This window comes from Ursus maritimus, unplaced genomic scaffold, assembly GCF_017311325.1.
Source record: "Ursus maritimus isolate PB19 unplaced genomic scaffold, ASM1731132v1 scaffold_2, whole genome shotgun sequence".
Classification (NCBI taxonomy): domain Eukaryota; kingdom Metazoa; phylum Chordata; class Mammalia; order Carnivora; family Ursidae; genus Ursus; species Ursus maritimus.
The window spans coordinates 43,071,739-43,087,696 of NW_024424452.1; the positions used below are offsets into that span (position 1 = coordinate 43,071,739).

A 15,958-nucleotide genomic window follows, 5' to 3' on the forward strand; every position below is an offset into this window, starting at 1 on the left:
TTTTTATTATTGTTCAGGTCTGACTGTTTTCTTCTTTCCTTTATAATTTCTTCTTAGATTCATAAGTTGTTTAGAAGTGCTCTTTTATTTTTTTTAATTTTTTTTAAAGATTTTATTTATTTATTCGACAGAGATAGAGACAGCCAGCGAGAGAGGGAACACAAGCAGGGGGAGTGGGAGAGGAAGAAGCAGGCTCATAGCGGAGGAGCCTGATGTGGGGCTCGATCCCATAACGCCGGGATCACGCCCTGAGCCGAAGGCAGACGCTTAACCGCTGTGTCACCCAGGCGCCCCAACATTTTCTTTTCCTCTGGAGATGTATCCTCTTAGCAAATGTCAAATATACAATATCCTATTGTTGACTGTGGCCACCAAGCTCTACATGGGCTCTTCAGGACAGAGGGCACACGTCTTTAGCGTACCCTATTTTACAGCCTAGCATGTGTTTAATTCCAAGCACACTTCAAGTCGATCTGTATTTTATGTGCCTTCAGTGGGTGGGTCATGTCAATTAGTATCTTTAAATGTTTTATATCCTTACTTATGATTTATCTACCTGGTGCATTATTTCCTTGGTGGGGGGAGGGAGTCGGATATCTTACTTTGGCAGTGGGTGTCGTCATTTGCTTACGGTTCCCTCACCTGATTATGGGACTTCCTCCATAGGGATAGCCCCTTTCCAGCCCATGGCAGCGAGCAGAACACGCAAATGGGGTGGGCGGCTTGCCAGCAGGGAAGCAGAGCAGAGGACTGGGCCACACATGTCCCGGTCCTCTTCCAATTTCACCAATCAGATCAAGTCAGTGGTTCTCAGACTTGACCTTGCTCCAGATCATCTGGAAGCTTGTGGAAACACAATTGCCAGGTCCCACCCTCAAGCTTTCTCATTTAGGTAGGTCTTGGGTGCACATTCTCACTAAAAAAAAAAAAAAAAAAAAAAAAAAAATCGTTATTTATGGTTACAGTTTCCCTGAGAAGATTCCAGGTGACTTGTTGGGCCTCATTTACCCCTCGGTGAATCAATGCTCCCTGTGTTTGGGAAAGCTCAAAAGGCTGTCACCTGTTTACTAAGTGAAGCAAAGAACTAGAGAAATTACCTATAATATCTTATTTTCAGATCTTTATGACGGTAGAGAACAAAATACCTTTCCGGTAATGACTCTGTAGGCTCATGTAAATACTGTTTTAAAGGATTTTCTGCATCTGGTCTACATTTAAGTGAAAAGTCACTTCTGAGTTCACACAGGCTCTCAAAAGCCAACAGATGGCAGGAATAGCAGAGAAAGCAAAGTCTCGGGGGGCACAATCAGACTCTGTTTTGTTAAATGCTGTTCTTTCCTCTTGCTCGGGACAGTTAATTAACATTTTTGACCTGAGTCCAGACTCTTCACCCACTAACTGATCTTGGAAAGAAATTCATCCATTTTCCTGCTGTGGGAAATGTAATGAGAAAATGGACACAAAATACTCCAGTATAAATGGCATGTCTGCGTAAGAGATTGTGGGGTTAGACAGGAGCACGATGGTTCCATGGGGGAGGGAACCCACTCCTACCTCTGGAAGACAAAGTAGAAACAGCAGGATGCCCGGGGCCGAAAGCTGGCCAGAGAAAGCTTCGTATGTGCCCATGCATGGCAGGACATGTTCTCTGTAAGTGGGACATTTACTCTGTGGGAGAGATGGGCAGGCCCCCCGAGGACCGCCATGACCTATCGAATTTGCACACCACAGACCACTTCTCCTGCTGTGTGGCACTCGGTCAAGGCCACAGACCTTCTGTTTCAGGTCAACACGGCAACTTAGCGGCCATGTGGCCTGGTGATATGGTGGGAAGGGTTAGAAACCCTTAGTACTGTCCATTCCTAGCCTATTTCTAAATTCCCATGTAACTTGGTCAGGTTATTTCCCACCTACTGACTTCAGTTTTATCTTCTGTAAAAACAGAGGGATTCTGAGCAGATGGCTGCCTAGGCCCTTGCCTAACCCAGAGGTTCACCTACTTCCAGATGGTGTCTGTTCCGAGTCTTCAGATGTTCTATATTGGCTTAACCTAGCTTGAATCTTGTCCCCTTGTCTCACCGGGACACTCCCCTCTGGTCCCGAATCCACTCCCGCAAGAAGGCATCAATTGCTTTGACTGGGGACAGGACAGGGTCACAGGTTCGATTTCTGCTGTTGTTGTGACTTTCCATAAGATTAGCTTTTAGGGTTTAATAATATCAAAACAAGTTTCTTCTTACTTAAGACCCCCCCAAAGGTCAGAGCAGAGAATGTAGTCCAGATCTGGGCTGGATGGTCAGGGAAAACTGACCAGAGACCAAGGCTACATTGTCCTTAGAAAAACCTCAAGCTGGACAGTTGATCTTCATTTAATAAGTGGGAATTCCCAGACATTCTATGTGAGGGTTACTGATTCGGGAGGGAGGTCAGTGCTACTGTATGCCGTCCTCCATACATTTTCCTTCTAGTAAAACAGGTTAAAATGAACACCAAGTCATCCTTGCATTAGAAATAAAGTATCTCAACATCATTAGGGAAAAAGAGGAAACCCAAAACTCATTCACTCTATCATTGTTTAAAATGCTGCCCAGAATTATTTTAAAAATAAGCTTTCTCTTTGTATTTTCAGTAGAGCTGCTGCCATGTTGTCCTGCGACAAGGCGTCCCCTATGAGGATCCTACAGTTCCAAGTCTGGTCTGAAGGGAACTTTCACAGAAGTCCCAACTAGGTCCCCATGAGATTAGGATTCCAAGGTCTGAGGCTTGGGGAAGGATCAGAATCAACGTCTGTGAAGCTACTTTACTTTCCCTCAGTCCCTTTCTGCCAATCGAGCGCTGCTTCCCTCCCTTTCATGACCTTCCGCCACCATCGAGGCACATAGAACAAAAAGGAGATGTTTATTTCTTGATATTAGTCAATATATCACTGGTGGTGATGGAGGTGGTGATGGTGGTGGGGGGGGGGCGGAAGGAGAAGCAGGAGGGTGGGAGCAAGGGAGAGGGACGGAGGACAGAATCTTCAAAACAAAACTGCGAACTCTCTGAAAACAGAAATCATGCCTTCTTTTTATTATCTCCTCTTGGTTCCCGGAGCCAGCACGGTGCTCACGGGACTCCACCGGTGATGTTGCCCGGATGACCAACAGACGATCTCAAACTCACAGAGCAGGGCATATTTCTGTGACTCACGTCTAACCATCAGCACCCCCGGCACCCTCATCTCTAACCCCGATCTTCCCCTTTAGAGAACAAATTCCCAGCTCCAGCTTCACTTTCCTGTACCGCGGGGTTCCGGGGACATGGAGCCGCGCGCAGCTCCGAGCCATCATCCCACGGCTTTCCAATCCACACCTGAACATTCACCTGAGAAGTTCGTTCATTTTTCCTTGCTAACCTTGTTTCCCTCCTTTCTCGGAGCTTCTCCAGGAATCCCATCCTGAGCATAATCCCACAGTCAGCGTTTGTTCTTCCAAATTCTTCCAAACGCAGTTCCATCGCTCAAAGTTCCAAGTTTGCCTACGTATCTGCACCGAAATCCTTATTCTCGGTTATTTTTCCTCAGATGTGTCCTTCCATCCCTACTGGGTAGGTATGCGTTCAGAGGCCACGTCTCTCTGATCTCTACAATGTTCTCAGTTTTCCTCCATCCAAGACTCAGTCCACTTGAATTGGAATATGGAGTGTGTTTGAAAAAATTATTTGATTGGTTTTTTTGATCGACTGACCAACTAAATCCTACAGTCACCAAATGACTCTAGAGATCCTCAGGGTCCCTTCCACATAGCCCTAATCCTCTGGGTGACCCTTCGGACAGCCTCCTTCACCTCCTTGTTGCGAAGGGTATAGATGATGGGGTTGAGGAAAGGGGTGAGAAGGGCATACACCAGGGCCATGTGCGAGTCGGTGCCCTTGGAGCGGCTCTCAGGTGACCCCACATAGACAACAAAGGCAGAGCCAAAGAACAGGGCCACCACGGTCATGTGGGAGGAGCAGGTGGAGAAGGCCTTGGCCCGGCTGGCTGCCGACGGCAGCTTCAGCACGACTCTCAGGATTCCCCCGTAGAGCCCTAAAATGAGCACGAAGTTGCTTGTGTTGAACACGCCAATCACTACAATATATACTCGGGAGTGCCAGCCCGTGTCCACACACGCCAGCCGCATCAGTGGGGCCAGGTCACAGAAGTAGTGGGCCACCTCTCTGAAGCAGAAGGGCGGACGGGCTGTGAGGCTGGCCGGCACCAGGGCCACGGAGAAGCCGGCCACCCACGTGGCCCCCGCCAGCCACAGCCGCACCTCTCTGCTCATGAGCGCGTGGTAGCGGAGCGGGCGGCAGACAGCCAGGTAGCGGTCCAGCGCCATGACCGCCAGCAGGTGGCACTCGGTCACGCCCAGGGAGTGGAAGACGTACAGCTGGGCGAAGCAGCCAGCCGCCGGGATGGGCACGCGCCCCCAGAGCCACGTGCGCAGCAGCGTGGGCACCGTGGTGCTGACGTAGCCGAGCTCCAGGAAGGAGAGGACGCTGATGAAGAAGTACATGGGCGTGGACAGCCCCGCGTCCACCAGCACCAGCACGATGATGAACAGGTTGCCCGCCAGCGTGAGGACATACACGCACAGGGTGCCCAGGAACGCCAGAGGCCGCAGGCTTCCGGGCGCCGTGAAACCCGCAAGAACGAAGCTCTGGGTCCACGTGTGGTTCCGCTGACCCATGACTCCCGGGAACAAGGGGCAAAGACAGAAGATTCCCTCACTTCGGAATTGTCCTTCCTGAAAACTTTCCCCAGAGCTGAAAGTATGGAATGAATAAACCTGAAAACAACTGAAATGTCATCAAGCACACTTTTCTACCTGTCACTTTCCGAGAGGAAATGAAGGCCAGAGGGCAGGAGAGGTGTGCATGTCACACTCTTGCTGACAGAGTGGAGTCCAGGTTCCTGGTGCAGCTGGTGCTTTTCTGGGGGACAGAACGTACCCCTAGATTGGGAACCCAGGGTTTCCTCCCACACTCCCCACAGGGACATAGGAGAGACAGGAAATTCTTGCACTCATCCCCTTAAGGTCCAAATGAGATGTCCCTCGATCCTCTAAACCACCCACAGCTGGATCCCCCGTGCCCAACAGTCAGCTGTGCTAAACCGTGCAAAAGGGGACACACACTTTCTCAAATGTGCCTGCTGGGTCTCCCAGGGGGAGCCCCTCTGGAATTCAGGAATGTTCTCAGTAAAGGCTGGAGGAGGAAGCAGTGGGGGAAGAGAGAGATGTCCTCTGCGAAGTGCCCCCTCACAGCTCAGAACGGAAAGGACAGAAGAGGAACCAGTGAGTAGACTGGGTGCATTCTGAGGAAGGGTTCCCACTAAGAAGTCCCCGAGGCAGGTGCGTGTGAACGGATGAAGTCAGGACGCCATGGTATTGGTCTAGAAGGGCGGTAGCATAAGACGAAACTCACCCTCTGTTGGAACTGGCTTTCTAAACTTGCGTTGCCACTAACTCGAAATGAACATTGACCCTGACCATTTCCTCAACTTCCTCTTCTCTAAAATGAAAAAGTTTAAACAGATGTCTTACAAAGGACTTGCAGCCTGGGTAGTCGGTGGTCCTCTAAAGCTACTGAGAAATGGTTTTGGGGTGAGGGTGGAGCTAGGTGATCTACACTAAGGTCCCAGAGTTCTCCTCCCACACCCCACACCCTAGTGGGGCTCCCCTAGGAAAGATCAGCACCCTCCCCTCGGCCTCAGCTTCCCTGCGCTCACCTCTGCTGCCCCATCCCTGCCCAGTACCTGACTGTTGGGAGGACATTAACTCTCATAGCGTCCTTCTCAGCATCCTTTCCCCCCAACACTCTCTCCCACTTATAACTCATGTTCCCAGACACGCTGGTCTCCCTGGCTCCTTGCTGTGTGCTCCCCCGGGGTTTCTGGGTGTAACTAGCTCTCCCCAGGGGCTCCTCAGAGGCAGGAAGCTGGGCACAGGGAAGTGAAGCACATCTTCTGTATTTCTCAAGTGACTTCTCTCAACCCTGCAACCCTGATTGTTGGGCTCAGAATCCAGTCTCAGGGACGCTGTCTCCTGTGGGCCACACAAGTTTTTGCAAGTTCCATATAGCTTTCTCTGAGAAGAGACAGTCCATCTCACGTAATCTCATGCACACATGGACAGTAAGACCTTGAGTGCCCCAGAAGTTTTGCCTTTTCAGTCTTTTCACAATTCTCCTTGCGACGAGATTCCTCATCCAGCTTCCCTTGCCGACCACCCCTAATCTCAGCACCAAACAAGCACCGTCCTTTCAGGCACTATCACTTCTGTGCCCGACATCACCACCTCCACGTTGTCACGTTTGGTGTGTCCCTCTCATTATTCACTGGGTCAGTCATGGTTTGTCGAACACCTACTCCACTTCTTTAAGAGCGTGTTCTAAGTCTCCGTCTCCAGTATGGCCGCCATTACTTACACCACCTCTGCTATGATTACCAGGACTTCCTCATGAGGCTTATCCACTCTTTCATGATTACTTTTGTTTGTGTTCATATCCTCAATATTCTCATCAAAAGCCTTGAGATTAGCATCTGAGCTCTGACCTCAGCTGAGCACTCTCTGGGAGTATCTATGGAATGAATACGGAATTCAGAACAATCAGAGAAGAAAAACATTTCTCTAATGAAAATAATGCATTTGAATCATTCATAGATGTGAATGTCCTTATTTTTTGGAATCAAAGGTGGGGAGAAGACAGTTGTTAAGTGTAAGGTAAAGAGCTAAGCGTAAAGGGTGAGCCAGTACCTCAACACGGAAGCGGACAGAGTCACTAGCCTTCTAGCTTCCTGCTGGGGCTGAGGACTTTTGAGCAAAAGGAAAAGAAGATATTTGCCTTTGAGAGTGTTGATGCAATTTCAGGATTGGAAGAGTCTCCGGGGGAAAATTCTCACGTGTTCCGACAACCAGCCCGCACGGAGCCTGCGTCCCACCTCATGTGAAGACCTGACCTTTCACCAGGTGGAGAGTTGCAGCTGAACTTCTACTAAATTACTGCATCCCCCGCAGTCCCAAATTCCAAAGTAATCTACACTCTTATCCCCCGTTCATGGGTCCGTATAGGTTCGTCCCCTCTCTAGGCTCTTCAAACAAATCCTCATGCTGTACCCAGAGCGGTCACATTAACACTTACTTGTTGTCTCTATATCACATCGCAGTGGGAACCCCACAGCCCCATCTAGAAAGCCGGACTCTGAAACTGGTGTGCACGGGCATTTCCACAGCCTCGTTGTACACCTGCATGTCTTGGCGTTAACTCAGACGATTAGAAGGCTGTCAGTGGGTTGTAAAGACCCAAGCATAGGACGTGTAGACATTATCTGGAATCGGCAGTACAGAAATAAAATATACAAGAAAGGGCCAAAGGCTTCCACGTACAGGCTTTGCCAAGCCAGAAAGCTGTTTATTCTCCTCTTTGTCACCCCCTTTTAGGAGAGAGTGCTTCCCTGGAATCTAGCCTGCATCAGGACCGGAACGAGAGAAAGACATAGGAATTCATGTTTCCCTCAAGTCATTCATGATTCGGGCAGGAAGATGACATCCCAAGTTATTTGTTCCTAAAACATAAGTGAAAAAAGGATGATTCAATGTGTTCAAAACCTTACAGTACCATTGTTAATATTTGGAAACAGTGTATGTTTCTTAGAAGATAAAAGTGAACAGATGAATCATTATTTTAAGGCAATGGCTTTAAAAGTGATTTTTAAATTTTATTAGTCTAAATATTTGTATGTGCTGTATTTCTGTATAAGGCATTCTTAAAAAGGGTGACTTCAAGGTTAGAAAAATTGTATCAGGTATCACAAAAATAATGTGAGAAATATGGGAAATCATGGTCACTCATTTTATTCCTTTATTTAATATATCTTTCAAACATCTTTAATTCCTAGGCCTTACGTAGGAAGTGGGAAAAATGAGATGCATAAAACACAGTCCTTTCCCTTCTGATGTTTACTGCAGTGTTTGGGAGACAGACCCTCATATCAGCCAATCATATAAAAAAAATATTAGGTTTTGGGACGCCTGGGTGGCTCAGTTGGTTAAGCGTCTGCCTTCAGCTCAGGTCCTGATCTCAGGGTCCTGGGATCGAGCCCCACATTGGGCTCCCTGCTCAGTAAGGGTCTGCTTCTCCCTCTGCCCCTGCTCATACCTCTCTTTCTCTTTCAAATAAATAAATGAATAAAATCTTTAAATATATATATAAGGTTTTTTAAATGTAAGAAAAAATTTAACTTCATACACAATGAGATCAATTTGAAAGTTAAAACTACAATGAGACAATATTTCTACAATTTTCATTTTACTGAGGACCGAGGTTTAGAAATACACTTTATAGACATTGTTGTGGGAAAACAAACTTTGATCCACTGCTGATGGAAGAACTAAATGACATAATCCCGTTCAGGGAAAATTTAGGAATAATTACCCGTATCAGATGCATTTGCACTACAGCCCAGGAGCAGCATTCCGGGAATGTGTGTGCACACGTGGGAAGTGAAGCTTACACAGGTTATCCTTGCAGTTCTGTACTTAACAGGCAAAGTCTGGAACAACCCAAGGGTTCTTCAATGGAAGACCAGTGAGATTAAACACAGGATGGAGTACTATGGGGTTAATTTTAAAATGGGAAAGCAGTCTCCACAAGGAAACGAAAAGAGCTCCATGATTTCTCATTAGGAAAAAGGAAAGCAAAGGAGGAGGAACAGAGCAGAGTATGGGGCTTTATGCTTAAGAATGGGAGATTAAAAAATATTCTCATCTTCTGGGTTTTGCATGCAGAAACACTGTAATCCTACAGGGAGAAGTGTTACAAGTGGTCTACTGGCATGGAAATGAGGAATAGAAAGGAACAGTTGGGTTGGGAAGGTGAGTTAGCAAGACTGCTTTGACCGTTGAACCCTTCAGGAATATTATTTGTTGAAGCAACGAAATTATACGTATATTTTAAAAAACCATGTGGGTTCAGTGATTTGCTATGGTCGTACATCCTTGCTTGCCCCCAGATGACCCCCGTTTATTTTACCTGAACCGCAGAGCAGTCATTAATCACACCCTCTGTGCTCACGGGTGCATTTAGCTGGTATGACAAACCAACCATCTGCTTGATAGAACGTCAGCCCTCATGCCGGTACAGAGCCGATAGCCGGTTTTGGAGTTAGTGCTGGCTTGTTCTCACTGTGTCTCCTGCTAGTCTCACCCAGATGTCACCAGGGGAGAAGTGGACAAAGCCAGGCCTTGCCTTCAGCACTCACCCCAATAAGGCCTTGCTTCTCAACCATTTTTCTCACATTACGGCACACAGAAAAATCAACACCATCTGTAGAAAACCCTTGGGGGAACAGAAAGGCTGCTTCTGCCAGAGGCAACCAGCCCGGGACTCCAGCTCCCTCAAAGGGCATGTATTGGGGGAGGGGGCCAGCCACTCAGCACCCCGGTTATTTGTATCAGTTGGGAAACTGCACTAAGGAGGACCTCAGCTTTCTAGTTTAGAGCGAAGGATCCCAGGAGGTTGCAAGAGGGGAAAGATTGTAAATTGAAGGTGGGGGAATTTGGAGCAGCGAAGAGATCTAAGCAAGAGCCTGTCTCCTGTGGGCTATAAGAGGGGCACTCGATGTCTGACACACGTTTGACTCTCAAGAGTTCGCTCATTATTCATTTATTTGTTCATAAATCAGTGAATGCCAAGCGCCGGGCTAGAAACCAACAGTGCTGCCTTGATTGGTCATTAACTATTTCTGTCACCGTCCTTTCTCTGGGACACCCCTCCCCCCTTAGCTTTAGATTCTCTTCCTACCCCCCAGTGTTGTGCTCTCTCCCCAGCTTAGGAATTCAGCAAAATGATTTGCATTGAGCCCATTTTTTTGTTTTGTTTTGTTTCCTGTTCCCCTTCGTGGTGTTTCTCCCCCCACCCCCCGCTAGATTGGAACAGAATCAAACACACGTTCCTTCCCTCGACATCTGCCAAGTCCGATGAACCCAGACTATGTCCTCCTGGGTGAGCGTTGGCAGCACGTTTGACAAATAAGCGGATGGCTTCGTTCCCTGGTGGTGACTGTCAGTCAGACCAGACGACTGACTGGCCGACCAGTTGGCTCCCACTGTGGCCAAGCAGCTGGGCTGTGACAATAGAGATTGTCAGGGTTCCTTCCACATAGTCCTGATCCTGACGGTGACCCTCTTCACCGCCTCCTTCACCTCCTTGTTGCGAAGGGTATAGATGATGGGGTTGAGGAAAGGGGTGAGAAGGGCATACACCAGGGCTATGTGCGAGTCGGTGCCCTTGGAGTGGCTCTCAGGTGACCCCACATAGACAACAAAGGCAGAGCCAAAGAACAGGGCCACCACGGTCATGTGGGAGGAGCAGGTGGAGAAGGCCTTGGCCCGGCTGGCCGCCGACGGCAGCTTCAGCACGACTCTCAGGATTCCCCCGTAGAGCCCTAAAATGAGCACGAAGTTGCAGCCAGTGGCCACACCGATCACTGCCCCATGGACTCGAGCGTGCCAGCCCGTGTCCACACACGCCAGCCGCATCAGTGGGGCCAGGTCACAGAAGTAGTGGGCCACCTCTCTGAAGCAGAAGGGCAGGCGGGCTGTGAGGCTGGCCGGCACCAGGGCCACGGAGAAGCCGGCCACCCACGTGGCCCCCGCCAGCCACAGCCGCACCTCTCTGCTCATGAGCGCGTGGTAGCGGAGCGGGCGGCAGACAGCCAGGTAGCGGTCCAGCGCCATGACCGCCAGCAGGTGGCACTCGGTCATGCCCAGGGAGTGGAAGACGTACAGCTGGGCGAAGCAGCCAGCCGCCGGGAGGGGCGCGCGCCCCCAGAGCCACGTGCGCAGCAGCGTGGGCACCGTGGTGCTGACGTAGCCGAGCTCCAGGAAGGAGAGGACGCTGATGAAGAAGTACATGGGCGTGGACAGCCCCGCGTCCACCAGCACCAGCACGATGATGAACAGGTTGCCCGCCAGCGTGAGGACATACACGCACAGGGTGCCCAGGAACGCCAGAGGCCACAGGCTTCCGGGCGCCGCGAAACCCGCAAGAACGAAGCTCTGGGTCCACGTGTGGTTCCGCTGACCCATGACTCCCGGGAACTACTTTGGGGTCTTCTTGTCTTTGGAAAACGTTCCTAGTGCCAAGAACTAAGTGTGAGCACCTGGTCGGACCTTGGAGTTCTCTCCCCAGGGCCGCTCCTTTTGCGATGGAGGAGTTTTACTCCTGGGGGCAGATGCGCTCAGACCCACATCACAGAATCTGTGGTCGTCGGGCTGGACTAGAAGCCCAGGCTCCTGATCCCAGTTCAGTCCTTTTCTAATTTATAATATTAGGTTCTAGAGAGTCAGGCACCTGGATTCCACCATCAGGAAATAGGAGACAGGTAAATTCCTACCTCTACCCTTCCTATCCTTTCCAAAGATGAAAAGACCAGCAAACCTGGGGTGTGGAAAAGAAAGGAGTCACCCCCCAAACGTGACTGTCAGGGACTCTTTCTGGAAGGCCCACTGGAGCTTACAGACAGTGCCCACAAGCGCTGGAGGGAGAGGCGGGGAAGGACGGAGGTGCAGGGGCTCGGAGAACAGTCCCCGACCTCTCAGGTCCGTGGTGCCCGATGGTGGCTCCCTCAGCAGACACGCCGCGTCTTTGGAAAGATGATCTCCACTGGAGAAATGCACCAGGAATTCTCATGCAGGAAAACCGCGCGGTCAGAAGTCCGAAGCACGAAGTCCTGTGCGATGGAAAGAAGAGACTTCTCTGAATCAGGGATTTGGCTTGGACATGTGCTGTGTCACTGACCGGCAATGCACGCTGAGCTGAGCAACTTCTCCTTATATACCCTTACATACCCTGCACTTCTTCTCAAAACTAAAAAAAAAAAAAAAAAAAAAAGGGTTTGAACAGATGTTTTCTAAGACTCCACAACACAGAAAATGTATGGTTCCCTAAAGCTACTGAGAAATGGTTTTGGGGTGAGGGTGGAGCTAGGTGATCTACACTAAGGTCCCAGAGTTCTCCTCCCACACCCCACACCCTAGTGGGGCTCCCCTAGGAAAGATCAACACCCTCCCCTCGGCCTCAGCTTCCCTACGCTCACCTCTGCTGCCCCATCCCTGCCCAGTACCTGACTGTTGGGAGGACATTAACTCTCATAGTGTCCTTCTCAGCATCCTTTCCCCCCCAGCACTCTCCCCCACTTATAGCTCATGTTCCCGGACACGCTGGTCTCCCTGGCTCCTTGCTGTGTGCTCCCCCGGGGTTTCTGGGTGTAACTAGCTCTCCCCAGGGGCTCCTCAGAGGCAGGAAGCTGGGCACAGGGAAGTGAAGCACATCTTCTGTATTTCTCAAGTGACTCCTCTCAACCCTGCAGCCCAATTGTTGGGCTCAGAATCCAGTCTCAGGGACCTTGCCTCCTGTGGGCCACACAAGTTTTTGCAAGTTCCGTATAGCTTTCTCCAAGGAGAGACAGCCCATCTCACATAATCTTTTTTTTTTTAATCTTATGTTAGTCACCATACAGTACATCATTAGTTTTTGTTTTTTTGTTTTTTTCAAAGATTTTTTTTTTTAAGATTTGTATTTATTTGACAGAGAGACAGCCAGAGAGAGAGGGAACACAAGCAGGGGGATTGGGAGAGGAAGAAGTAGGCTTCCCAGCAGAGCAGGGAGCCCGATGAAGGGCTCAATCCCAGGACCCTGGGATCACGCCCTGAGCCAAAGGCAGACACTTAACAACTGAGCCACCCAGGCACCCCAATACATCATTAGTTTTTGATGTAGTGTTCCATGCTTCATTGTTTTCATATGACACCCAGTGCTCATTGCAATATGTGTTCTCCTTGTTTCCCATCACCGGGCTAACCCATCCCCCCCACCCCCCCTCCCCTCTAAAACCTTCAGTTTGTTTCCTGGAGTCCATAGTCTCTCATGGTTCATCTCCCCCTTTGTTTCCCCCTCCCCTTCCTCTTTCCCTTCCTTCTCCTAATGGTCTCCCTGCTATTCCCTATGTTACAAATAAGTGAAACCATGTAATTGTCTTTCTCTGCTTGACTTATTTCACTTCTCATAATCTCCTCCAGTTCCATCCATATTGATGCAAATGTTGGGTAATCATTCTTTCTGATGGCTGATTAATAGTCCATTGTATATATGGACCACATCTTCTTTATCCATTGGTCTGTTGAAGGGCATCTCGGCTCCTTCCATCTCACATAATCTCATGCACACATGAACAGTAACAGAAGTGAGCGTCATCTTTCTAAAAATTGCCTTGTAAGACTTCTCAGTCAGCTTCATTTCCACCAAAGACAAGAGCTGGATGACCCAGGAAGACTGAACCAGCTGTTTGCCCACAGCGAGCCTTGCCATGGTTTGAGAAAGTCAGCAGCCCCAACATTATTCTTTGGGTCCCTTCCTGTCCATGACGACCACCACCACTGGCTGCCCACGTCCACTATCACGCATTCACTGATTCACTCGTCATGCATGTCTGCTCGGTGCCAAGCGCTGGCCCAGAGCACCGCCGCCACCTCCACCACCCCCGCCGTCACTCCTTATACCACGACCACCATGACTCCTACGCAGGACACCTGCGTGCTGCTGACCCAGCTGCCTGTCGTCATTCTCAGGTTATGACCATCAGCATCGTCTTCATAAAGGTCCTGCAGTCAGTGTGTGAATGCTGACCTCAACCGGGTACCATACATATGCAGCCACTGGATGGATATACATATTAGACAGAAATCATCAATCCGTTGAAGAATGAGATCTGCCTCACTTGCAGATGCAAATGTGGTTGAACATTTAGCGATCAGAGACACAGGATAAGATAGTAGCAAAACTAAACGGGCTATCAGGACATTAGCCATGAGAGATTTCCCCATAGACCACACACACTTAGAACCAACCATCGTATCTCCTCCGGTCAACCGAGAAAATCTTCCTGAGAGAGCTAGAGTACTTTACATGCTTTTGAGAATTTTACTTAAGAAAACAATGTAACCTCCAGATCAGAAGAATCTCTACTTGAGTAAAAATTTCTCAAACATTTGGGCAATTAGAAGTTCTCGTTCCGTCATTTTTAGCCTTGAGCCTGCACTCCCTGTCCCCGGAACACCTGACCTTCCCCCAGGATGGACGTTCGCAACTGCCATCTGACAAAATTGCTGCGTTCCCCACGGTCCCAGACACCAACCACTCCTAATCTACAGTCATATTTATGGATCTGTAAGGTTCGGAGACAGACGTCCCCCATGCTCTGGAGTGCCCCCGACTGTGCATCCCCGGCTTGGCAATAAGAGCGTATTATAATGACAGCATTCGTCTTCAGAAAGCAATCGATGTGACACATACACACGTCTATAAGAAGCTTATACACAAACCCAGATCTTTGCAATAATCTGTGCTAAAGATTTGGCAGTATATATGAATAAGGGCTGGGGCTTTCGAGTTAAAAGTAGCAAGAAGAGAGAAAATAAGAGTTGGAGCGTTCCAAGCGTACGCTTTGCTTGGCAGAGGAAGACATCTATTTTCCTCACATCATCCTCCAGGGGCCGGCGTGCTCACTCACTACTTATTCTGTACTAGGAAGGGAGCAAAAGCAAGAGGTACCTTCTGATGCCTCCATCAAGTACTTACAGTGTAGCAAAGGAGAACAATGTAGTGAGGACCCTGCCAGGGTGTTAAGTGAAGAAAGCGGGATTTCCAAAGTGTCAACATTTTATAATATGATTGTTAATATGTGAAAAAAAAAGCCTATGTACAGGAAATGATTAGAAATAAGAGATGTGTAATTGTTGAAAACAGTTGCATAAGTGATTTTTCATTTTTAGTCATCTAAATATTCTATATTATGGACATATTTATATATAATATTCTTCAAGAAAGAAAAAGATCCAAAGGTTAGAAAAGGTGTTATCAAAAGCGGCTTAAATAGTATGAGGAGAGGGAAAATCACAATGATTCTGTTCTTCATTCATTAAATATATTTATTAATTTTTTTTTATTTTCCACACTATTAAGGAAAGTATGAGATGGATAAAATATAATCCCTTTCCTCAAGATGCTTAATTTGGAGTGAGGGAGACAGACCCCAAAATAGGCATTTATAAAATAACAGGGGCTCTTAAATGTATGAAGAGACATTCAACCTGACTGATAGTAACATTCACACAATTTTAAATACATTGAGGTACTTTCCTCACCTTCGGATTGACAAAGATCCAGAAGTTTAAACACACCCTTTGTTGGCAAGCCTGCAGGGAAGCATTCTCATGCCTCGTTCATAGGAGTGGAGAAGAGCACGAGACATTTGGAGGACAATGTTGCAATACTTGGGCTCACTGCCCATCCACTTAGCACAGCAATTCTGCTTCCAGGAATCTGTCTTACAGATATGGATGCACGCATATGTGAAATGATGTGTACACGAATTATTCATTGTAATTCTGCTCGTAACTGCAAGGCTGGAAGCAGCCCGTGAACCTTCCTATAGGGGCCCGGTTAAATTAAACACACGGTGCAACACCGTGCGGCCATTGACCAAAAGGCCATTTCTATAGTGATACGGACTGATCTCCACAGCGCATATGAGAATATTCATATTTACTTGTTTTTGCATAAATAAACACTGCAGGGTCGTAGGAAACACTTAGGGAAGTTGTTTCCTACTGTGGGGACGAGCGCTGGCAAGGGATAGCAAGGGGCAGAGGGACATGGGTCAGAGAAATATTCTTCTGCATATACTATTCATAATATTTTTATTTATTTTTTTTAAGATTTTATTTATTTATTTGACAGAGATAGAGACAGCCAGCGAGAGAGGGAACAAAGCAGGGGGAGTGGGAGAGGAAGAAGCAGGCTCATAGCGGAGGAGCCTGATGTGGGGCTCGATCCCGTAACGCCGGGATCACGCCCTGAGCCGAAGGCAGACACTTAA

The 15,958-nt window shown here is 48.4% G+C and overlaps 2 protein-coding genes across 3 annotated transcripts; both read right to left on the reverse strand.

Moving 5' to 3' along the window:
* Nucleotides 1-2,633: 2,633 nt before the first annotated feature.
* Nucleotides 2,634-4,831, reverse strand: LOC103672068 (olfactory receptor 6N1-like). The gene has a single exon (XM_008700724.2). The coding sequence runs from the start codon at nucleotides 4,707-4,709 to the stop codon at nucleotides 3,765-3,767; it is 945 nt and encodes a 314-aa protein (XP_008698946.2). The 5' UTR covers nucleotides 4,710-4,831; the 3' UTR covers nucleotides 2,634-3,764.
* A 4,634-nt stretch (nucleotides 4,832-9,465) lies between these two features.
* LOC103672067 (olfactory receptor 6N1-like) lies at nucleotides 9,466-12,347 on the reverse strand. Of its 2 annotated transcripts, none has more exons than XM_008700723.2 (2): nucleotides 12,146-12,347; nucleotides 9,466-11,752 (listed from the first exon to the last, which is right to left on the reverse strand). In XM_008700723.2, the coding sequence occupies exon 2, from the start codon at nucleotides 11,106-11,108 to the stop codon at nucleotides 10,164-10,166; it is 945 nt and encodes a 314-aa protein (XP_008698945.2). In that variant the 5' UTR covers nucleotides 11,109-11,752; nucleotides 12,146-12,347; the 3' UTR covers nucleotides 9,466-10,163. The 2 variants fall into 2 exon arrangements, with proteins under 2 accessions (XP_008698945.2, XP_040490508.1); XM_040634574.1 differs by having other exon boundaries at nucleotides 9,466-11,889.
* Nucleotides 12,348-15,958: the final 3,611 nt, after the last annotated feature.

Coding starts and splice junctions, on each gene's coding strand:
- LOC103672067 (XM_008700723.2), bottom strand. CDS start 11,108: ATGGGTCAGCGGAACCACACGTGGACCCAGAGCTTCGTTCTTGCGGGT.
- LOC103672068 (XM_008700724.2), bottom strand. CDS start 4,709: ATGGGTCAGCGGAACCACACGTGGACCCAGAGCTTCGTTCTTGCGGGT.